Source organism: Phalacrocorax aristotelis, chromosome 23 (genome assembly GCF_949628215.1).
Source record: "Phalacrocorax aristotelis chromosome 23, bGulAri2.1, whole genome shotgun sequence".
Taxonomy (NCBI): domain Eukaryota; kingdom Metazoa; phylum Chordata; class Aves; order Suliformes; family Phalacrocoracidae; genus Phalacrocorax; species Phalacrocorax aristotelis.
In genome coordinates, this window is record NC_134298.1 from 1330390 (window position 1) to 1354179 (window position 23790).

Sequence of the window (23790 nt, forward strand, 5' to 3'; positions counted from 1 at the left end):
CTTCTGGAAACAGATGGGGCCTATGTTTCTACCATTTCTCTCCTTTCCTTCCTCTGCCACCTAGAACCAGCACCTGTCTCCCATATCCCCAGAAATACAAGGAACTTGGTTGTGCAGCAGCCCTGACTGTGTGTCCTGTTCTGGCAGAATAACCTGGAACTCCAGAGAGGAACCTGGCTCCAGCAACAACTTTAGAATCTAAAAAAGTCTTAATCAAAACTCTGCAATAAAAAAAAAATCAGCAGCATCAGCAGCATCATCATCTGCATTTTCCTTATCTCCTAAGAAATACGGGCACTGCACAACCTCAGAGGGAAAAGGGGATCCCAGGAGATATGGATGGTTCCAAGATGCACTCAACCTCACTCAGACAAGGCAGTTCTCTCTTGGGAGTATTCTGGGAGTCCATCACCACAGAGCTGGCTGCAGCTTGTCCTTCCATGCACCCAGGTTGGACAGCAAGGGATCATAACTCTCTCCCATTCTAGGCTACACAACAGAGGAAAAGCAAATGCAGAATGATTAAGACTTATGCCTTTCCAAAGCGAAGGGTAAAGGGGATAGACCAGCCTCTCTGATGCACTGTCCTGTGCAACTTCTTGGGCGTCCCTCCTTCCTTGATGCTTGTGTCTCCTCTCCCACCAATCTCAAGCCCTTGGCTGGGCTGGCCTCTCCTGGCTCCTGCACAGTGTCTAGCCCCAAGCTCCTGTCAGCACACCCCAAGGCTGCAGCTCTCACAAACACAATGGTCAACACCACCAAATCCTGCTAGAACCAGCTGTCCCACTCAGCCCCCCCCAAAGGAGATATTTCAGGACTCAAGACGTGAAGATCATGCCACACTGTCCTATTCCATCTCATAAACCAATTTCTTAAAAGCTCATTGGGAAAACCAAAACCTGCCTTTCCACTTAAAAGTACTCTTTCCATTCTCAGTTTCTTAAAAAAAAAAAAAAGATCTGCATTTATCCTTTCCTTACTTGTATCCTTTAAGAAACAAACCAGACAAGCTATTTTTACCTTTTCCATAGAATCATAGAATAATTTAGGTTGAACAGGACCTCCACAGATCACCCATTCTAAGTTCCTGCTCAGAACAGGACTCATTAGATCAGGCTGGACACAGCTGTCCCTATAAAGCCTTGAAAATTTCCAAGGCCAGAGCCTGCACAATATCACTAGAAAACCCATTCCAGTACTTGAGAATTTCCAAGTGCTGGCTATACTTTTGTAAGTCATCTCAGAGTGCAGTAGGTCTGCTTTGCCACAAGGGCACACTGCTGGCTCACCTTCAGACATTGGCCACCAGGCATTCCCTGCCTTCCCAGGTGTCTCACCTATAACCTCTGCCTCCAGCACAGTCCAAGCTACATCAAGCAACTGAATTGTGCCTGTCCACAGAGGAACTGATTTCTCCTGACTCTTCCTTTGGAGGAAAACCCCATGGTGAGCCGTCTCTCCCTTCCTTTGAAGACCAGGCCAGAGGCAACAACGAGCCAGCAATTTCCTCTGCTGACTTGGGATAAGGCCTGGGTAAGATAAGTCATTCACAGCATGAGGCTGTGCCAGAAGCCATGCCAATGAGCACGTAAAGAACTCTTCCCTGAGCTCCCTGCATCCAGAGAGTGCTTCCAGCTCTCCAAGCCTAGCTGTGGCCAAAGAAACACAGAAAGGGTGAACATGTTAACTGAGCAGGTTATTTCATGCCTTCTGCCTCTACATGACTGCCCAGAGGTCAGAACAGCAATGTTGACTATATTAGAGGATGAGGAAGAAGAAAAGGAAGAAGTGCTTGGACTAATGATTATAAAAGATTATAAAATCTAGAGGTAAGAAAGGATGATGGGACAGCATGGCCCATGCAGTGATGGATCCTTGGCTCCCAGGAGTCATGAGCGTAGCCATGGGCAGAAACATCTTTCAATAGATCCGTGACTCAAAGCCCTTCCAACCTGACTTTAGTTTATTAAATAATTCTAGAAAAGAAGGTCTATATGGTCTCTTTTTCTTTCTTCCTCTAAAAATCTATGTAAACACAATACGTCAAAAGGAACTTGCAGATATTACAAAAAGAATGGAGTCCTAGAGCTCCTTTTACACCCTTTGGTTCTTAAATGAAAACAATGTTGACTCTCCGCAGACACAGTGAAGTTTGCAGGGCTAGGAGCAGATGGAGCCCTTCCTGTTGCCAGGGTCATAAAAAAAGAAAACCACCAGAACGCCCCAAGCTGACATCACTTTCCTCCACTGGAGCCCTCTGGCACTTAGTTTTTGTCTTCTGCACATGCTGACACATCCTTGCCCTGAGAATCTTGCGGGCTTTCATCTGAGCGCTTGAAACAGTTGTCCATGATGGAATGGGCATGACATAAACCAGGAAATGCAAAGGCAGTGCAGAGTAAAACAGCAACACATCCCTGGGATGTTTCTGTTCATTAGAAGCATGTAGGAATATTGTCACTTGTGCAGAACTTACCTTTGGGCTTGAGGCAGTGTTAGACCCATATAAAGACAGATAACCTGGCTGCTCACTCTATCACTTCTGTCACCTCCTTCTCCTTGCGAACCAGGTGAGTTGGAACCCCCTTTCTCATCCATTTCCTCCTCGGGATGTGGTCTTGCTTTCAAGGACATTTTAGTTGATACAGGCTTCTTGATCTTATGTTACTGCTCTGTGCTCATGGTCGTTGAGGAGAAAGAGCCTGTCATGGAAATAGGCTGAGGCTGGGCTGAGGTAGGCTTTTGGCTGCAGGCTAGGCAGGAGCATCCCTGGCCTGGCTGCTATCTGAAGGACCCCCTTGGGCTGAGGCAATGAAGCCTCTGTTCCCTCCTGCAGAGCCTCAACGACCCAACCAGGCAGGTGTCTTGTCTGCCTTTTGGTGGGATTGCAGGCTGTTCCTGAAGGTGACTTGCTTCTTCCCTGCCCTCTCGCCCAGGTGCATTGCCAGCCTGGATGCATGTCCTGCTCCAACAAGTGCCAGCCATGCCAGCTGTGTCCGCCCTGCTCGCCCTGTGTCCCGACCCCGCTGGCCAACAGCTACAACGAGCCCTGTGTCAGACAATGCCAGAACTCCACCATTGTCATCAAGATCTCTCCTGTGGTGGTGATTCTTCCTGGCCCCATCATCAGCTCCTTCTCACAGAACACACACGGGACTCTCCACATCTGCTGCTGTTGGCAGCATCCTCAGCTCTCAGGGAGTGCCCATCACCTCTGGGTGCTGTGACCTCCCTGCATCACCAGCTGCTACTGTAGCAGCAGAAGGGGCCCCCCTTGCTAAAGCCACCAGTGATAGACCAGACAAGGACCTCCAGGAACCCAGAAGATCATGCCAGACTGAACAATGCAGATGCTAGCCATTGCTATGAGAGGGACTGAGCATGCCCCACTCCTCCTGCATGGGGTGTCAGCCCTTTGGAAAGGGCCATCCTGAGCTATATGAAAATGCGGCCAATGCTTCTCGTTCCTTTACCCCACTCTCTCCTTACCCTCCTTTTCCTTTGTTGTTTTCTGCTCCCCCGGCCATGAGGCCCACCAAAAACTGCTTAGGGGAGATCTACCTGCCTCTCTCCCTCTGTGGGGCACCCAGAGGAGTACCCTGTGGGAACTCTTCCTTGATCATGGGACATTGACTCTAGGCTGTCCACGGTGACACTTTCACTGTGGCCCTGCCTCGCAAGCCTGCCTCTGGCTCTGTGCATGATCATTTCCTCTCTGGATGCTCTCTAAAGGTATCCAGGGAGAAAGGAGATAAGCTAGGAACGAACAAATGGGTAAGCAAGCATACCCTTTCTCATTTCTAGAGAACTGGGAGGGTAGGACACACTGCCTGTTGGCCTCCTATAGCCAGGGTCCCTTGGAACTGAGGACAACATTCCTGGCTACTCCTCAGCCAGTGCCCACCAGCCCTTGCCTCGCTGCACTTCTGCCCAGAAATATTCACTTTGGCATCAGAGCATGCCCCACAGATGGTGATCCCAACTCGTACTGTTTTCAAGGGAGGTATCCAGTGCTGCAAGAGGCCCTGGGAGGTCAGCAGCCGCACAAGAAATCAAGGCAATTCCTCTTGCTCTAGGTGGAGCTGTGCTGGGGGAGAAGACCCAGAGAGAAAATGACGATGAGGATCAAAAGAGAACAGGGTACGAGAAATCGACTAGAGCACAGAGCCTCCTCCTCCTCACCTTCTCACCCATCTCAAGAAGTAAGGGGCATGCTATGCATCCAAGGGCAACGATAGCTAGGGCAGATCCCCTCTTCCTCTGCCACACCATGCAGTGCCCTGTGCGGCCCAGCGGGTGGTTGCACAGATTTGCAAGGCTGAGGTGCCTGGCGGACTGCACATCCCCACCTCCCATCAGAACGAGCACCTCCAGGACAAAAAAGGTTTCTTGCATGGGCCTAAAAGAAGACACAGGTGAGCGACTGACCCTTCCTCCCATGGTACTGTAGAGAGAGCACCGACCAGAACAGCCCATGCTCTCTCTTTGCAGCTCACGGCAAGTACAATCCCATCCTGGCGCGCGAGGGAAGAACAGTTCCACGGCAGAAGCTCTCTCACCACCTTCTCTTTTCCCTCAGGCCACCAACCCCAGCCCCTCTCAGAAAGAGGATCTCTGGGTGCAGATCTCTGGGCGCGTAGGGGAAATAGGGCTGCCACGGGAGTGCTGAGGGCCTTTGCCCACAGCTCAGCCTTGCACAGAAGGGCCTCCTGCCAGGCTGCCAAGAGAAGAGAACTGTACTGGGCCCCTTCTCCTAGGTCCCTCCTCCCCTGAAGCCTACCGCTCGTGGAGAACAGCCTTTGGTGCTTGAACCTCAGAAATTTGGGCCTACAAAGACAGCCGAGATCATCTGCACTGACCTGCCTGTGAGACGTTGAGAGGGAACGGGCTGGGAAAGAGAGTCAGTGAGGGGCTGGATGGTTGGGGAAAGAAATGCAAGGTGGAGGGGGTCTGAGGCAGCCAAGGGAGTGGGTGTTTCTTCTCTGTCACCAGTTGTCATGCAGGACTCCCTAGCAGAGTCAGAAAGAGCTGAAGAGAGCAGGTGTCGTGGTTTAGCCGGCAGCTCAGCCCCACACAGTCGCTCGCTCACTCCCCCACCGGTAGATGGGGGAGAGAATCAGAAGGGTAACGCTCGTGGGTTGGGATAAGAACAGTGAAATAATTAAAATTAAAAGAAACAACAACAAAAATGCAACGTAAAGAGAACAACGAGAGGCGTGAAACCCGGTGTGGGGGGGAGGGGAAGGGAGAGGGGAGAGGGGAGGGGAATGAACCGCCAAAACAAACCGCACGCGACGCAACCGCTCACCGCCCGCCGACCCAAAGCCATGCCTCCTCTGAGCCGCAGATTGCCCACCCTTGATATACTGGTCATGGTGTCACATGGTATGGAACGAACATGCCATTGGCCAGTCGGGGTCAGCCGTCCCGGCCGTGGCCTTGCCCCTCCCAGCCTCCCTCCGACGCGGCAGAGCGTGGGAAGCTGGAAAGGTTGTCGACACCCTCACCCCCCACCCCGGAGGAGAATTAACCCCTTCTCAGCCAAAACCAGCACAGCAGGTCATCAACAGAGTAGCTCCCATTCACGGCTTTCCTCCCGCGCAGACTGTGGGGACTCCTTGTACATTTGAGGCTACGGCAGGAGGTTTGGTGAGCTGTGCTCTGCCCATGGCTCTAAACCTGCCACTGGTTCCCAGGTACACAAGCACAAAGGCCACCTGACATCACTGCCCACCGTCCTCTGAAGGGAACAACAGTGGGAGGAAGAGACTGCTCCTGATGGCATAGATAGGAAGCAGGAAAAAAAGAAAAGCATGGCAATGTAAAAAGCACACATGGCACTTCTAATTACCATAGTTGTTGCAGAACCAGGAAGACCTTGGCTGGCTTCCAAACACACCCGGCTGATCTCTCACGCTCCCTCCTCCACAGGACAGAAGGAGATAGTAAGGAGAAAGTAAGGTGAAAGTAAGGCTGTGGGTCAAGGTAAAGACAGGGGGATTACTAACCAAATGCTGTCACCCTTAAAGCAGGCTCGACTTGGGGAAGATTCATTTAACATAGTGCCAATTACAAATAGAGCAGGATGGTGAGAAACAGACCAAAACCCTCTAAAACACCTCCATGCCCACCTCTTTTTCACAGCCTCGACTTCCCTCCTTCGTTCATGGCTCTCTCTCTCCTCCACCCGCAAGCAGCACAGTGTAATGTGGAATGGGGGAGCGTTGTGGCAGGACACAACAGTTCCTTCCTGCCACTCTTTTCTCCTCACATTTTTCTCTGCTCCAGCATGAGTCCTTCCCATAGGCTGCAGTCTTTCAAGACCAGCTCCATCATAGGTCCAGTCCACGGCCTGCAGTCCTTCTGGATAAGACTGCCCCAGCATGGGGGTCCTCCAGGGCCCGCAGTTGGTGCCAGGAGCCTGCTTCAGCGTGGGCTCTGCACAGGCCACAGTTCCAGCAGGGGATATCCACCTGGTCCAGCACGGGGTCCTCCATGGGCTCCTGGTCCAGCGCGGGATCCTCCATGTGGATATCTGCTCCACCGTGGTCTCTCCCACAGGTTGCCCAGCAATCTCTGCACCATTGCCTGAAGCACCTCCTCCTCCTCCTCCTCCCTTTCCTCTGGCCTTGGTGTTTGCGGGACTGTTTCTCAAATGGTTTACTCTCTCCATTCCTCATTTCCTGTGTAGTCTTTTGCCCTTTCTCTAAGATGTGTTAGCCAGCATTGCTAACGGGCTCAGCGTTGTGCAGCAGATAGTCCGTGTTGGAGCCGGTTGGAACTGGCTCTGTCAGACATGGCGGTAGCCACTGGATTCTTCTCACAGGGGGCACCCCTGCACCCTTCCCCCCCACCTCCCAAAGCCTTGCCACAGAAACAGGCTGCAGTGGGTCCAAGGGAGTATGAGGCACAGTTAGAGGGATACGAATTCCAAGAGAGAGGAACCAGTCCAGGCTTCAGTAAGGCATGGATGGAATGCTGAATAAGCTTAAGATAAATGGTGTTATTCCTCACGCTTAAAGATTTTGAATAAGTGCTCTAATATGACAGCTATCTAATGTCCTTGAACTTGAGTTTGAAAGCGGCTCCCATGGGAAGGGCAGTCAGGCCTGGCTGAAGCCTCCCAGCAGCACCACCTGGACATGATCTCAGCAAGGTCAACAAAGGGAGAAGGGTGGCCCTCGGTTACACTGCCTCTAAGCTGGAGCAAAGACAAGGCAGACTAGGGTGGAGGACGCACTTAGGTCCCTTACAAGGTACCTGCAGCCTCTGTCACAAAGAGGGAACTTGCCTGACCTCCCTCATGAAACAGCAGCAGAGTTTCTGCAATTGGGCCCTGAAGCACATGTCCCTGCCTTCCTAGACACAGGTGCTGTGCCCTCAGATTCAGGTTTCTGTGGGGAGCATGGGACTCCTGGTGCTTCAACACCAAAGGCGTCCTCAGCTGCTTGACTCTCCCTGTGCCACCCAGAAAGTCAGTCCCACGTCTCACAGCAGAGCATCATCTGGACCCTGGTTCCTTCACTCCAGTACCCACTCGGTGCGAGGTCGTAGGCCCTGCCTCACTCAGCACCAGGCTGAGTGGTGGCATTGGCGTGGACATGAGGAGCCTCTGTCCCGCCCAGTCACCAGCAACACTGCCTCGTCAGGGGATACAATGCCAGGATAACGGCCTGCATAGGCGGGCAGCCTTTCTTGCTCTTTCTCCCCGTATGTAAAGCAAGAAAGGGAGGACGCGAGAGGGCACAAGGGACTGCATTTTGGTTCTCTGAGCAGCTCTCTGCCAGGCCAAAGGCACCACCGTTCAGCTGCAGATGGGCTCCTTCTGGCAAGGGCAACGTGCTGCTCTGCAGTTCTCCTGGACGCACCACGGGACAGTCCCCCTGCTGTGACCTGCGCACGTCCCCATGATGAGGCTCACACAAGTACAGGCTGACCGACATGTGCTCGTGCATGCCTCCATGGGAGCACGCAAAAATCTGTATGCTCACGTAACGCAAGCCAGGAAAACATAGACTCGTCAAGGTTGGAAAAGACCCCAAAAGATCACCAAGTCCGACCGTCAATCACCAAGTCCACATCAGCAACTGTGGACTCTGCTGAGCAGATGCTGGGGGCTAGATGTGACATGACCTCTCACATGGGAGCCTTTGTGCATCCGGACAAGAAACATGAGAGCGATGCCCATTTCCTGCAAACTTTGCCACAAACAAGCCCACAGGTATGACCCAGGTGCACACCATCACCTGCCTGCACGGCAGGCCGCCAGCACTTGATCTGAGTCTTCTGCCTGCGCTGACGTGTTTCTATCCTGGAAATCCTCAGGCCTCTCATCCCAGCACTTACAGAAGCCTTCATCTGGGAAAGCACGTGGCGTAAGCCAGGAAATGAAAAGGCAGCAGTGCAGGAAGCCAGGACACAGCCCGTACCATTAGCCGGGATGGTCCGCATTTGACGTGAGCTTTTCAGAAAATTATTACTTCCCCAAAGGGTGCCTCTGGGCCTCAGGCAATGCAGGTCTACTATAAAAGGCAGCCCAACTCTCTGTCGTCTCATCCACTTCTCTCGCCTCCTTCTCCTTGGGAATCAGGTGAGAGTGAAGCCTCGTCTCCTCCTCCTCCTCCTCCTTCAGGATCAGGTCTTTCCTTGATGGGTGCCTCAGCCGATATGGGCTGTCCTAGCCCAGGGCTGGGAACTGATTCTCATGGGAGAGGGAAGGGGAGAGGAGGTCTTCCCGAGAGAGGGGCTGGGACTTAGTTGAGGTGGCTCGTGGCCTTTGGGCTGGGCAGCGCGTGCTGGGCCAGGAGGTGCCTTGGCTCCACTGTGGTTGGGTGCAGTGCTGCCCCTCATGTATCCCTGTGCTCTGCTTCTTCCCTGCCCTCTCTCCCAGGTGCACCGCTGGACCAGAGACATGTCCTGCTACGACCAGTGCCAGCCCTGCCAGCCCTGCTCGCCCTGTGGCCCGACCCCACTGGCCAACAGCTGCAATGAGCCCTGTGTCAGGCAGTGCCAGAACTCCACCGTCGTCATCCAGCCCTCCCCCGTGGTGGTGACCCTGCCCGGCCCCATCCTCAGCTCCTTCCCACAGAGCACCGTTGTGGGCTCGTCCACCTCCGCTGCTGTTGGCAGCATCCTCAGCTGTGATGGAGTGCCCATCAACTCCGGGGGCTTTGACCTCTCCTGCATTACGAACCGCTACTGTGGCAGCAGATGTCGACCCTGCTAAAGCGGCTGGCAACAACTTTGGCCAAGAACTTCCAAGACCTCAGAACATGGTGCTGCTGGACAGGAGACAGAGCTTCAGGGCACTGTACTCACCTCCTCGGGCCACTGTTTTGCTCTTCTAATCCCTTCTCTCTCTTCTTTACCTTTCCTGTCACCGCCTCCCCACACCAGCCTAGCGGGGACTTGTTGGCCTCCCTCCCTCTGCAGGGTGGGCAGATGGACACCCTGCAGGAGCTCCACCGCATCTTAGTGGCTGCCCCTGTGGCTGCTCTCTGTGAACCACCTCCTTTTCTTCTTCGGACTCATTAAAGTTGTGCTGCATCCAAGCTTGGGCCTCCGAGTCCTCCTTCCTTCTGCGGCAGCTCTTCCAGTCTGCTTAGGGAAGAGGTGGAGCAAGGGGAGGGTGGGACTCACCGCAGTAGATTTTGGTGTGTGCCCTTTCCCCTGGAGCTAACAAAGACAACCCTGGCTACTCCACAGCCAATGGCTATCAGCGAGAGCGTGGCTGCAAAGGGCGGCAGGAGTGGGGAATGGGAAGACAAGAATGCACACGGACAGCCCACAGCCTCCTCTCCACCTTCCCCTCCACTACATTGCGCCATCTAGAGCCCGTGGCCGGTACACATGGCCACAGGCAGGTGAGATAGTGACCTCATATAGCCCTTCAGCACCTGGCAGGGCCCAGCTGCTCTCCAGATAGGCAGGGCTGAGGTAATGCACAAGTCAGGATTAGTATCGGCCACACTCCCTGCGAAGCCAACACCCCCACAAGGCCCTCACGGCTTGTTTCAGCTGTCCACCTTCCCTGCGCAGATGCCTTGTGGCGCAAATGACTGTTAATGCTAACATCTAGTTATGCTTCTCAGTTATACTTTGAAAGTTCCTTTTGGACCTTGGCCTTCAGCCGCAGGCAATGCTCTAAATCCTGGCATCCATCCGTGGTCTCCTGGGAGCAGAAAAGGAACTCCTGGAGGCACTGCTTGGCGCACAATAACATCTCAGGCACACAGCGCCCCACGAAGCGTGTGAGGTTCCACTCATGCCCTTCCTGCCCTCAGGTCGTGGGCTGACCACGGAGGACCTCACCCCGGAGCAGGTGGATGTACCGTGAAGGACACTGTGACCCCGTAAAGAGCTTGCACTGGAAGAGGTTCCTGGCAGGAACTGCCCTCCTGCGGAGAGAAGCTCACGCTGGAGTAGGTCCTCTGGCAGGAGCTGTGACCCCGTGGGGGACCCATGGTGGAGCAGCCCGTGAAGAAATGCAGCCCGGTGGAAGGACCCACGTTGGAGAATTTTGTGAAGGACCTTCTCCCGTGGGTGGGGCCCCACCGTGGAGCAGGGGAGCAGCGTGAAGAGGAAGGAGTGGCAGAGACTATGTGTAACGCAGAGTCCGCAACCCCCCTCCCCATTCAGAGGTGAGGCTCACAGGACAGTAGCTCCCCAGGTTCTCCTTTCTACCCTTTTCAAAGATGGACACACTCTTTCCCTTCTTCCACTCCCCAGGGACTTCACCTGACTGCCATGGCCTTTCAAGACCATGGAGAGTGTCTTGGCAGCTACACCAGCCAATTCCCTCAGGGCTCTGGGATGCATCTCATCAGGTGCCATAGACTTGTGGATGTTCCGGTTCCTCAGGTGGTGGGAGGGGCTTTAGCCCCCTCGTCTCCATCCTGCGGTCCATTGGCTTGAGAGGGTTGAGGAGAGAGGCTACCAGCGAAGACTGAGGCAAGAAAGTTGTTGAGTACCTCAGCTCTCTCCTCGTCTCTTGATACTAGGCAACCATTCTTGTTCAGCAGGGCGGGTGCACTTTCTTTAGCTTTCTTTTTCTGGCTGTCGTACCTGTAGAAGCCCTTTAGTTATTCTTTGCATCCCTTACCTGTCCCCGCTTCCACTGCTTCCACTGCTTGCGCGGTTCCCTCTTGCTCATTAGTTTGACCAGCATATCTCAGCTCAGCCGTACTGGTCTCTTCCCTTCCTTGCCTGATTTCTTACACCTGGCAACTGCGAGCTCCTGTGCTCTATGGAATGCACCTTCCAAGGTCTGCCGGCACTTCTGTTCCCTTGTCCCTGAGGACCTCTTCCCAGGGGGTCCTGCTGACTAACTCCTTGAAGAGCTGGAAGGCTGCTTTCTGTACGAACCTTCCCACGATCAAAAAATCCCCAAACTTCCACCAACGGCACCAGCGTCTGAGCCAGGTGTTAATCGGGTGAATAATCAGTGAGAACATCCAAGGGCAACGATAGCTAGGGCAGATCCCCTCTTCCTCTGCCACACCATGCAGTGCCCCGTGCGGCCCAGCGGGTGGTTGCACAGATTTGCAAGGCTGAGGTGCCTGGCGGACTGCACATCCCCACCTCCCATCAGAACGAGCACCTCCAGGACAAAAAAGGTTTCTTGCATGGGCCTAAAAGAAGACACAGGTGAGCGACTGACCCTTCCTCCCATGGTACTGTAGAGAGAGCACCGACCAGAACAGCCCATGCTCTCTCTTTGCAGCTCACGGCAAGTACAATCCCATCCTGGCGCACGAGGGAAGAACAGTTCCATGGCAGAAGCTCTCTCACCACCTTCTCTTTTCCCTCAGGCCACCAACCCCAGCCCCTCTCAGAAAGAGGATCTCTGGGTGCAGATCTCTGGGCGCGTAGGGGAAATAGGGCTGCCACGGGAGTGCTGAGGGCCTTTGCCCACAGCTCAGCCTTGCACAGAAGGGCCTCCTGCCAGGCTGCCAAGAGAAGAGAACTGTACTGGGCCCCTTCTCCTAGGTCCCTCCTCCCCTGAAGCCTACCGCTCGTGGAGAACAGCCTTTGGTGCTTGAACCTCAGAAATTTGGGCCTACAAAGACAGCCGAGATCATCTGCACTGACCTGCCTGTGAGACGTTGAGAGGGAACGGGCTGGGAAAGAGAGTCAGTGAGGGGCTGGATGGTTGGGGAAAGAAATGCAAGGTGGAGGGGGTCTGAGGCAGCCAAGGGAGTGGGTGTTTCTTCTCTGTCACCAGTTGTCATGCAGGACTCTTCCTAGCAGAGTCAGAAAGAGCTGAAGAGAGCAGGTGTCGTGGTTTAGCCGGCAGCTCAGCCCCACACAGTCGCTCGCTCACTCCCCCACCGGTAGATGGGGGAGAGAATCAGAAGGGTAACGCTCGTGGGTTGGGATAAGAACAGTGAAATAATTAAAATTAAAAGAAACAACAACAAAAATGCAACGTAAAGAGAACAACGAGAGGCGTGAAACCCGGTGTGGGGGGGAGGGGAAGGGAGAGGGGAGAGGGGAGGGGAATGAACCGCCAAAACAAACCGCACGCGACGCAACCGCTCACCGCCCGCCGACCCAAAGCCATGCCTCCTCTGAGCCGCAGATTGCCCACCCTTGATATACTGGTCATGGTGTCACATGGTATGGAACGAACATGCCATTGGCCAGTCGGGGTCAGCCGCCCCGGCCGTGGCCTTGCCCCTCCCAGCCTCCCTCCGACGCGGCAGAGCGTGGGAAGCTGGAAAGGTTGTCGACACCCCCACCCCCCCACCCCCCACCCCACCCCGGAGGAGAATTAACCCCTTCTCAGCCAAAACCAGCACAGCAGGTCATCAACAGAGTAGCTCCCATTCACGGCTTTCCTCCCGCGCAGACTGTGGGGACTCCTTGTACATTTGAGGCTACGGCAGGAGGTTTGGTGAGCTGTGCTCTGCCCATGGCTCTAAACCTGCCACTGGTTCCCAGGTACACAAGCACAAAGGCCACCTGACATCACTGCCCACCGTCCTCTGAAGGGAACAACAGTGGGAGGAAGAGACTGCTCCTGATGGCATAGATAGGAAGCAGGAAAAAAAGAAAAGCATGGCAATGTAAAAAGCACACATGGCACTTCTAATTACCATAGTTGTTGCAGAACCAGGAAGACCTTGGCTGGCTTCCAAACACACCCGGCTGATCTCTCACGCTCCCTCCTCCACAGGACAGAAGGAGATAGAAAGGAGAAAGTAAGGTGAAAGTAAGGCTGTGGGTCAAGGTAAAGACAGGGGGATTACTAACCAAATGCTGTCACCCTTAAAGCAGGCTCGACTTGGGGAAGATTCATTTAACATAGTGCCAATTACAAATAGAGCAGGATGGTGAGAAACAGACCAAAACCCTCTAAAACACCTCCATGCCCACCTCTTTTTCACGGCCTCGACTTCCCTCCTTCGTTCATGGCTCTCTCTCTCCTCCACCCACAAGCAGCACAGTTTAATGTGGAATGGGGGAGCGTTGTGGCAGGACACAACAGTTCCTTCCTGCCACTCTTTTCTCCTCACATTTTTCTCTGCTCCAGCATGAGTCCTTCCCATAGGCTGCAGTCTTTCAAGACCAGCTCCATCATAGGTCCAGTCCACGGCCTGCAGTCCTTCTGGATAAGACTGCCCCAGCATGGGGGTCCTCCAGGGCCCGCAGTTGGTGCCAGGAGCCTGCTTCAGCGTGGGCTCTGCACAGGCCACAGTTCCAGCAGGGGATATCCACCTGGTCCAGCACGGGGTCCTCCATGGGCTCCTGGTCCAGCGCGGGATCCTCCATGTGGATATCTGCTCCACCGTGGTCTCTCCCACAGGTTGCCCAGCAATCTCTGCACCATTGCCTGAAGCACCTCCTCCTCCTCCTCCTCCCTTTCCTCTGGCCTTGGTGTTTGTGGGACTGTTTCTCAAATGGTTTACTCTCTCCATTCCTCATTTCCTGTGTAGTCTTTTGCCCTTTCTCTAAGATGTGTTAGCCAGCATTGCTAACGGGCTCAGCGTTGTGCAGCAGATAGTCCGTGTTGGAGCCGGTTGGAACTGGCTCTGTCAGACATGGCGGTAGCCACTGGATTCTTCTCACAGGGGGCACCCCTGCACCCTTCTCCCCCACCTCCCAAAGCCTTGCCACAGAAACAGGCTGCAGTGGGTCCAAGGGAGTATGAGGCACAGTTAGAGGGATACGAATTCCAAGAGAGAGGAACCAGTCCAGGCTTCAGTAAGGCATGGATGGAATGCTGAATAAGCTTAAGATAAATGGTGTTATTCCTCATGCTTAAAGATTTTGAATAAGTGCTCTAATATGACAGCTATCTAATGTCCTTGAACTTGAGTTTGAAAGCGGCTCCCATGGGAAGGGCAGTCAGGCCTGGCTGAAGCCTCCCAGCAACACCACCTGGACATGATCTCAGCAAGGTCAACAAAGGGAGAAGGGTGGCCCTCGGTTACACTGCCTCTAAGCTGGAGCAAAGACAAGGCAGACTAGGGTGGAGGACGCACTTAGGTCCCTTACAAGGTACCTGCAGCCTCTGTCACAAAGAGGGAACTTGCCTGACCTCCCTCATGAAACAGCAGCAGAGTTTCTGCAATTGGGCCCTGAAGCACATGTCCCTGCCTTCCTAGACACAGGTGCTGTGCCCTCAGATTCAGGTTTCTGTGGGGAGCATGGGACTCCTGGTGCTTCAACACCAAAGGCGTCCTCAGCTGCTTGACTCTCCCTGTGCCACCCAGAAAGTCAGTCCCACGTCTCACAGCAGAGCATCATCTGGACCCTGGTCCCTTCACTCCAGTACCCACTCGGTGCGAGGTCGTAGGCCCTGCCTCACTCAGCACCAGGCTGAGTGGTGGCATTGGCGTGGACATGAGGAGCCTCTGTCCCGCCCAGTCACCAGCAACACTGCCTCGTCAGGGGATACAATGCCAGGATAACGGCCTGCATAGGCGGGCAGCCTTTCTTGCTCTTTCTCCCCGTACGTAAAGCAAGAAAGGGAGGACGCGAGAGGGCACAAGGGACTGCATTTTGGTTCTCTGAGCAGCTCTCTGCCAGGCCAAAGGCACCACCGTTCAGCTGCAGATGGGCTCCTTCTGGCAAGGGCAACGTGCTGCTCTGCAGTTCTCCTGGACGCACCACGGGACAGTCCCCCTGCTGTGACCTGCGCACGTCCCCATGATGAGGCTCACACAAGTACAGGCTGACCGACGTGTGCTCGTGCATGCCTCCATGGGAGCACGCAAAAATCTGTATGCTCACGTAACGCAAGCCAGGAAAACATAGACTCGTCAAGGTTGGAAAAGACCCCAAAAGATCACCAAGTCCGACCGTCAATCACCAAGTCCACATCAGCAACTGTGGACTCTGCTGAGCAGATGCTGGGGGCTAGATGTGACATGACCTCTCACATGGGAGCCTTTGTGCATCCGGACAAGAAACATGAGAGCGATGCCCATTTCCTGCAAACTTTGCCACAAACAAGCCCACAGGTATGACCCAGGTGCACATCATCACCTGCCTGCACGGCAGGCCGCCAGCACTTGATCTGAGTCTTCTGCCTGCGCTGACGTGTTTCTATCCTGGAAATCCTCAGGCCTCTCATCCCAGCACTTACAGAAGCCTTCATCTGGGAAAGCACGTGGCGTAAGCCAGGAAATGAAAAGGCAGCAGTGCAGGAAGCCAGGACACAGCCCGTACCATTAGCCGGGATGGTCCGCATTTGACGTGAGCTTGTCAGAAAATTATTACTTCCCCAAAGGGTGCCTCTGGGCCTCAGGCAATGCAGGTCTACTATAAAAGGCAGCCCAACTCTCTGTCGTCTCATCCACTTCTCTCGCCTCCTTCTCCTTGGGAATCAGGTGAGAGTGAAGCCTCGTCTCCTCCTCCTCCTCCTCCTTCAGGATCAGGTCTTTCCTCGATGGGTGCCTCAGCCGATATGGGCTGTCCTAGCCCAGGGCTGGGAACTGATTCTCATGGGAGAGGGAAGGGGAGAGGAGGTCTTCCCGAGAGAGGGGCTGGGACTTAGTTGAGGTGGCTCGTGGCCTTTGGGCTGGGCAGCGCGTGCTGGGCCAGGAGGTGCCTTGGCTCCACTGTGGTTGGGTGCAGTGCTGCCCCTCATGTATCCCTGTGCTCTGCTTCTTCCCTGCCCTCTCTCCCAGGTGCACCGCTGGACCAGAGACATGTCCTGCTACGACAAGTGCCAGCCCTGCCAGCCCTGCTCGCCCTGTGGCCCGACCCCACTGGCCAACAGCTGCAATGAGCCCTGTGTCAGGCAGTGCCAGAACTCCATCGTCGTCATCGAGCCCTCCCCCGTGGTGGTGACCCTGCCCGGCCCCATCCTCAGCTCCTTCCCACAGAACACCGTTGTGGGCTCCTCCACCTCCGCTGCTGTTGGCAGCATCCTCAGCTGTGATGGAGTGCCCATCAACTCCGGGGGCTTTGACCTCTCCTGCATTACAAACCGCTACTGTGGCAGCAGATGTCGACCCTGCTAAAGCGGCTGGCAACAACTTTGGCCAAGAACTTCCAAGACCTCAGAACATGGTGCTGCTGGACAGGAGACAGAGCTTCAGGGCACTGTACTCACCTCCTCGGGCCACTGTTTTGCTCTTCTAATCCCTTCTCTCTCTTCTTTACCTTTCCTGTCACCGCCTCCCCACACCAGCCTAGCGGGGACTTGTTGGCCTCCCTCCCTCTGCAGGGTGGGCAGATGGACACCCTGCAGGAGCTCCACCGCATCTTAGTGGCTGCCCCTGTGGCTGCTCTCTGTGAACCACCTCCTTTTCTTCTTCGGACTCATTAAAGTTGTGCTGCATCCAAGCTTGGGCCTCCGAGTCCTCCTTCCTTCTGCGGCAGCTCTTCCAGTCTGCTCAGGGAAGAGGTGGAGCAAGGGGAGGGTGGGACTCACCGCAGTAGATTTTGGTGTGTGCCCTTTCCCCTGGAGCTAACAAAGACAACCCTGGCTACTCCACAGCCAATGGCTATCAGCGAGAGCATGGCTGCAAAGGGCGGCAGGAGTGGGGAATGGGAAGACAAGAATGCACACGGACAGCCCACAGCCTCCTCTCCACCTTCCCCTCCACTGCATTGCGCCATCTAGAGCCCGTGGCCGGTACACATGGCCACAGGCAGGTGAGATAGCGACCTCATATAGCCCTTCAGCACCTGGCAGGGCCCAGCTGCTCTCCAGATAGGCAGGGCTGAGGTAATGCACAAGTCAGGATTAGTATCGGCCACACTCCCTGCGAAGCCAACACCCCCACAAGGCCCTCACGGCTTGTTTCAGCTGTCCACCTTCCCTGCGCAAATGCCTTGTGGCGCAAATGACTGTTAATGCTAACATCTAGTTATGCTTCTCAGTTATACTTTGAAAGTTCCTTTTGGACCTTGGCCTTCAGCCGCAGGCAATGCTCTAAATCCTGGCATCCATCCGTGGTCTCCTGGGAGCAGAAAAGGAACTCCTGGAGGCACTGCTTGGCGCACAATAACATCTCAGGCACACAGCGCCCCACGAAGCGTGTGAGGTTCCACTCATGCCCTTCCTGCCCTCAGGTCGTGGGCTGACCACGGAGGACCTCACCCCGGAGCAGGTGGATGTACCGTGAAGGACACTGTGACCCCGTAAAGAGCTTGCACTGGAAGAGGTTCCTGGCAGGAACTGCCCTCCTGCGGAGAGAAGCCCACGCTGGAGCAGGTCCTCTGGCAGGAGCTGTGACCCCGTGGGGGACCCATGGTGGAGCAGCCCGTGAAGAAATGCAGCCCGGTGGAAGGACCCACGTTGGAGAATTTTGTGAAGGACCTTCTCCCGTGGGTGGGGCCCCACCGTGGAGCAGGGGAGCAGCGTGAAGAGGAAGGAGTGGCAGAGACTATGTGTAACGCAGAGTCCGCAACCCCCCTTCCCATTCAGAGGTGAGGCTCACAGGACGGTAGCTCCCCAGGTTCTCCTTTCTACCCTTTTCAAAGATGGACACACTCTTTCCCTTCTTCCACTCCCCAGGGACTTCACCTGACTGCCATGGCCTTTCAAGACCATGGAGAGTGTCTTGGCAGCTACACCAGCCAATTCCCTCAGGACTCTGGGATGCATCTCATCAGGTGCCATAGACTTGTGGATGTTCCGGTTCCTCAGGTGGTGGGAGGGGCTTTAGCCCCCTCGTCTCCATCCTGCGGTCCATTGGCTTGAGAGGGTTGAGGAGAGAGGCTACCAGCGAAGACTGAGGCAAGAAAGTTGTTGAGTACCTCAGCTCTCTCCTCGTCTCTTGATACTAGGCAACCATTCTTGTTCAGCAGGGCGGGTGCACTTTCTTTAGCTTTCTTTTTCTGGCTGTCGTACCTGTAGAAGCCCTTTAGTTATTCTTTGCATCCCTTACCTGTCCCCGCTTCCACTGCTTCCACTGCTTGCGCGGTTCCGTCTTGCTCATTAGTTTGACCAGCATATCTCAGCTCAGCCGTACTGGTCTCTTCCCTTCCTTGCCTGATTTCTTACACCTGGCAACTGCGAGCTCCTGTGCTCTATGGAATGCACCTTCCAAGGTCTGCCGGCACTTCTGTTCCCTTGTCCCTGAGGACCTCTTCCCAGGGGGTCCTGCTGACTAACTCCTTGAAGAGCTGGAAGGCTGCTTTCTGTACGAACCTTCCCACGATCAAAAAATCCCCAAACTTCCACCAACGGCACCAGCGTCTGAGCCAGGTGTTAATCGGGTGAATAATCAGTGAGAACATCCAAGGGCAACGATAGCTAGGGCAGATCCCCTCTTCCTCTGCCACACCATGCAGTGCCCCGTGCGGCCCAGCGGGTGGTTGCACAGATTTGCAAGGCTGAGGTGCCTGGCGGACTGCACATCCCCACCTCCCATCAGAACGAGCACCTCCAGGACAAAAAAGGTTTCTTGCATGGGCCTAAAAGAAGACACAGGTGAGCGACTGACCCTTCCTCCCATGGTACTGTAGAGAGAGCACCGACCAGAACAGCCCATGCTCTCTCTTTGCAGCTCACGGCAAGTACAATCCCATCCTGGCGCGCGAGGGAAGAACAGTTCCATGGCAGAAGCTCTCTCACCACCTTCTCTTTTCCCTCAGGCCACCAACCCCAGCCCCTCTCAGAAAGAGGATCTCTGGGTGCAGATCTCTGGGCGCGTAGGGGAAATAGGGCTGCCACGGGAGTGCTGAGGGCCTTTGCCCACAGCTCAGCCTTGCACAGAAGGGCCTCCTGCCAGGCTGCCAAGAGAAGAGAACTGTACTGGGCCCCTTCTCCTAGATCCCTCCTCCCCTGAAGCCTACCGCTCGTGGAGAACAGCCTTTGGTGCTTGAACCTCAGAAATTTGGGCCTACAAAGACAGCCGAGATCATCTGCACTGACCTGCCTGTGAGACGTTGAGAGGGAACGGGCTGGGAAAGAGAGTCAGTGAGGGGCTGGATGGTTGGGGAAAGAAATGCAAGGTGGAGGGGGTCTGAGGCAGCCAAGGGAGTGGGTGTTTCTTCTCTGTCACCGGTTGTCATGCAGGACTCTTCCTAGCAGAGTCAGAAAGAGCTGAAGAGAGCAGGTGTCGTGGTTTAGCCGGCAGCTCAGCCCCACACAGTCGCTCGCTCACTCCCCCACCGGTAGATGGGGGAGAGAATCAGAAGGGTAACGCTCGTGGGTTGGGATAAGAACAGTGAAATAATTAAAATTAAAAGAAACAACAACAAAAATGCAACGTAAAGAGAACAACGAGAGGCGTGAAACCCGGTGTGGGGGGGAGGGGAAGGGAGAGGGGAGAGGGGAGGGGAATGAACCGCCAAAACAAACCGCACGCGACGCAACCGCTCACCGCCCGCTGACCCAAAGCCATGCCTCCTCTGAGCCGCAGATTGCCCACCCTTGATATACTGGTCATGGTGTCACATGGTATGGAACGAACATGCCATTGGCCAGTCGGGGTCAGCCGCCCCGGCCGTGGCCTTGCCCCTCCCAGCCTCCCGCCGACGCGGCAGAGCGTGGGAAGCTGGAAAGGTTGTCGACACCCTCACCCCCCACCCCGGAGGAGAATTAACCCCTTCTCAGCCAAAACCAGCACAGCAGGTCATCAACAGAGTAGCTCCCATTCACGGCTTTCCTCCCGCGCAGACCGTGGGGACTCCTTGTACATCTGAGGCTACGGCAGGAGGTTTGGTGAGCTGTGCTCTGCCCATGGCTCTAAACCTGCCACTGGTTCCCAGGTACACAAGCACAAAGGCCACCTGACATCACTGCCCACCGTCCTCTGAAGGGAACAACAGTGGGAGGAAGAGACTGCTCCTGATGGCATAGATAGGAAGCAGGAAAAAAAGAAAAGCATGGCAATGTAAAAAGCACACATGGCACTTCTAATTACCATAGTTGTTGCAGAACCAGGAAGACCTTGGCTGGCTTCCAAACACACCCGGCTGATCTCTCACGCTCCCTCCTCCACAGGACAGAAGGAGATAGAAAGGAGAAAGTAAGGTGAAAGTAAGGCTGTGGGTCAAGGTAAAGACAGGGGGATTACTAACCAAATGCTGTCACCCTTAAAGCAGGCTCGACTTGGGGAAGATTCATTTAACATAGTGCCAATTACAAATAGAGCAGGATGGTGAGAAACAGACCAAAACCCTCTAAAACACCTCCATGCCCACCTCTTTTTCACAGCCTCGACTTCCCTCCTTCGTTCATGGCTCTCTCTCTCCTCCACCCGCAAGCAGCACAGTGTAATGTGGAATGGGGGAGCGTTGTGGCAGGACACAACAGTTCCTTCCTGCCACTCTTTTCTCCTCACATTTTTCTCTGCTCCAGCATGAGTCCTTCCCATAGGCTGCAGTCTTTCAAGACCAGCTCCATCATAGGTCCAGTCCACGGCCTGCAGTCCTTCTGGATAAGACTGCCCCAGCATGGGGGTCCTCCAGGGCCCGCAGTTGGTGCCAGGAGCCTGCTTCAGCGTGGGCTCTGCACAGGCCACAGTTCCAGCAGGGGATATCCACCTGGTCCAGCACGGGGTCCTCCATGGGCTCCTGGTCCAGCGCGGGATCCTCCATGTGGATATCTGCTCCACCGTGGTCTCTCCCACAGGTTGCCCAGCAATCTCTGCACCATTGCCTGAAGCACCTCCTCCTCCTCCTCCTCCCTTTCCTCTGGCCTTGGTGTTTGCGGGACTGTTTCTCAAATGGTTTACTCTCTCCATTCCTCATTTCCTGTGTAGTCTTTTGCCCTTTCTCTAAGATGTGTTAGCCAGCATTGCTAACGGGCTCAGCGTTGTGCAGCAGATAGTCCGTGTTGGAGCCGGTTGGAACTGGCTCTGTCAGACATGGCGGTAGCCACTGGATTCTTCTCACAGGGGGCACCCCTGCACCCTTCTCCCCCACCTCCCAAAGCCTTGCCACAGAAACAGGCTGCAGTGGGTCCAAGGGAGTATGAGGCACAGTTAGAGGGATACGAATTCCAAGAGAGAGGAACCAGTCCAGGCTTCAGTAAGGCATGGATGGAATGCTGAATAAGCTTAAGATAAATGGTGTTATTCCTCATGCTTAAAGATTTTGAATAAGTGCTCTAATATGACAGCTATCTAATGTCCTTGAACTTGAGTTTGAAAGCGGCTCCCATGGGAAGGGCAGTCAGGCCTGGCTGAAGCCTCCCAGCAGCACCACCTGGACATGATCTCAGCAAGGTCAACAAAGGGAGAAGGGTGGCCCTCGGTTACACTGCCTTTAAGCTGGAGCAAAGACAAGGCAGACTAGGGTGGAGGACGCACTTAGGTCCCTTACAAGGTACCTGCAGCCTCTGTCACAAAGAGGGAACTTGCCTGACCTCCCTCATGAAACAGCAGCAGAGTTTCTGCAATTGGGCCCTGAAGCACATGTCCCTGCCTTCCTAGACACAGGTGCTGTGCCCTCAGATTCAGGTTTCTGTGGGGAGCATGGGACTCCTGGTGCTTCAACACCAAAGGCGTCCTCAGCTGCTTGACTCTCCCTGTGCCACCCAGAAAGTCAGTCCCACGTCTCACAGCAGAGCATCATCTGGACCCTGGTCCCTTCACTCCAGTACCCACTCGGTGCGAGGTCGTAGGCCCTGCCTCACTCAGCACCAGGCTGAGTGGTGGCATTGGCGTGGACATGAGGAGCCTCTGTCCCGCCCAGTCACCAGCAACACTGCCTCGTCAGGGGATACAATGCCAGGATAACGGCCTGCATAGGCGGGCAGCCTTTCTTGCTCTTTCTCCCCGTACGTAAAGCAAGAAAGGGAGGACGCGAGAGGGCACAAGGGACTGCATTTTGGTTCTCTGAGCAGCTCTCTGCCAGGCCAAAGGCACCACCGTTCAGCTGCAGATGGGCTCCTTCTGGCAAGGGCAACGTGCTGCTCTGCAGTTCTCCTGGACGCACCACGGGACAGTCCCCCTGCTGTGACCTGCGCACGTCCCCATGATGAGGCTCACACAAGTACAGGCTGACCGACGTGTGCTCGTGCATGCCTCCATGGGAGCACGCAAAAATCTGTATGCTCACGTAACGCAAGCCAGGAAAACATAGACTCGTCAAGGTTGGAAAAGACCCCAAAAGATCACCAAGTCCGACCGTCAATCACCAAGTCCACATCAGCAACTGTGGACTCTGCTGAGCAGATGCTGGGGGCTAGATGTGACATGACCTCTCACATGGGAGCCTTTGTGCATCCGGACAAGAAACATGAGAGCGATGCCCATTTCCTGCAAACTTTGCCACAAACAAGCCCACAGGTATGACCCAGGTGCACATCATCACCTGCCTGCACGGCAGGCCGCCAGCACTTGATCTGAGTCTTCTGCCTGCGCTGACGTGTTTCTATCCTGGAAATCCTCAGGCCTCTCATCCCAGCACTTACAGAAGCCTTCATCTGGGAAAGCACGTGGCGTAAGCCAGGAAATGAAAAGGCAGCAGTGCAGGAAGCCAGGACACAGCCCGTACCATTAGCCGGGATGGTCCGCATTTGACGTGAGCTTGTCAGAAAATTATTACTTCCCCAAAGGGTGCCTCTGGGCCTCAGGCAATGCAGGTCTACTATAAAAGGCAGCCCAACTCTCTGTCGTCTCATCCACTTCTCTCGCCTCCTTCTCCTTGGGAATCAGGTGAGAGTGAAGCCTCGTCTCCTCCTCCTCCTCCTCCTTCAGGATCAGGTCTTTCCTCGATGGGTGCCTCAGCCGATATGGGCTATCCTAGCCCAGGGCTGGGAACTGATTCTCATGGGAGAGGGAAGGGGAGAGGAGGTCTTCCCGAGAGAGGGGCTGGGACTTAGTTGAGGTGGCTCGTGGCCTTTGGGCTGGGCAGCGCGTGCTGGGCCAGGAGGTGCCTTGGCTCCACTGTGGTTGGGTGCAGTGCTGCCCCTCATGTATCCCTGTGCTCTGCTTCTTCCCTGCCCTCTCTCCCAGGTGCACCGCTGGACCAGAGACATGTCCTGCTACGACCAGTGCCAGCCCTGCCAGCCCTGCTCGCCCTGTGGCCCGACCCCACTGGCCAACAGCTGCAATGAGCCCTGTGTCAGGCAGTGCCAGAACTCCACCGTCGTCATCGAGCCCTCCCCCGTGGTGGTGACCCTGCCCGGCCCCATCCTCAGCTCCTTCCCACAGAACACCGTTGTGGGCTCCTCCACCTCCGCTGCTGTTGGCAGCATCCTCAGCTGTGATGGAGTGCCCATCAACTCTGGGGGCTTTGACCTCTCCTGCATTACGAACCGCTACTGTGGCAGCAGATGTCGACCCTGCTAAAGCGGCTGGCAACAACTTTGGCCAAGAACTTCCAAGACCTCAGAACATGGTGCTGCTGGACAGGAGACAGAGCTTCAGGGCACTG

At 55.1% G+C, this 23790-nt stretch overlaps 3 protein-coding genes across 3 annotated transcripts; all 3 read left to right on the forward strand.

Moving 5' to 3' along the window:
* The first annotated feature begins 8548 nt into the window (after positions 1–8548).
* LOC142067740 (feather keratin Cos1-1/Cos1-3/Cos2-1-like) lies at positions 8549–9226 on the forward strand. The gene is made up of 3 exons (XM_075116677.1): positions 8549–8606; positions 8726–8728; positions 8910–9226. Exon 3 carries the CDS (start codon positions 8912–8914, stop codon positions 9224–9226), a length of 315 nt encoding a protein of 104 aa, XP_074972778.1. The 5' UTR covers positions 8549–8606; positions 8726–8728; positions 8910–8911.
* Positions 9227–15794: 6568 nt separating this feature from the next.
* On the forward strand, positions 15795–16472 carry LOC142067737 (feather keratin Cos1-1/Cos1-3/Cos2-1-like). Its single transcript, XM_075116674.1, has 3 exons — positions 15795–15852; positions 15972–15974; positions 16156–16472. The coding sequence occupies exon 3, from the start codon at positions 16158–16160 to the stop codon at positions 16470–16472; it is 315 nt and encodes a 104-aa protein (XP_074972775.1). The 5' UTR covers positions 15795–15852; positions 15972–15974; positions 16156–16157.
* A 6555-nt stretch (positions 16473–23027) lies between these two features.
* LOC142067748 (feather keratin Cos1-1/Cos1-3/Cos2-1) lies at positions 23028–23705 on the forward strand. The gene is made up of 3 exons (XM_075116686.1): positions 23028–23085; positions 23205–23207; positions 23389–23705. The coding sequence occupies exon 3, from the start codon at positions 23391–23393 to the stop codon at positions 23703–23705; it is 315 nt and encodes a 104-aa protein (XP_074972787.1). The 5' UTR covers positions 23028–23085; positions 23205–23207; positions 23389–23390.
* The last annotated feature ends 85 nt before the right edge of the window (positions 23706–23790 follow it).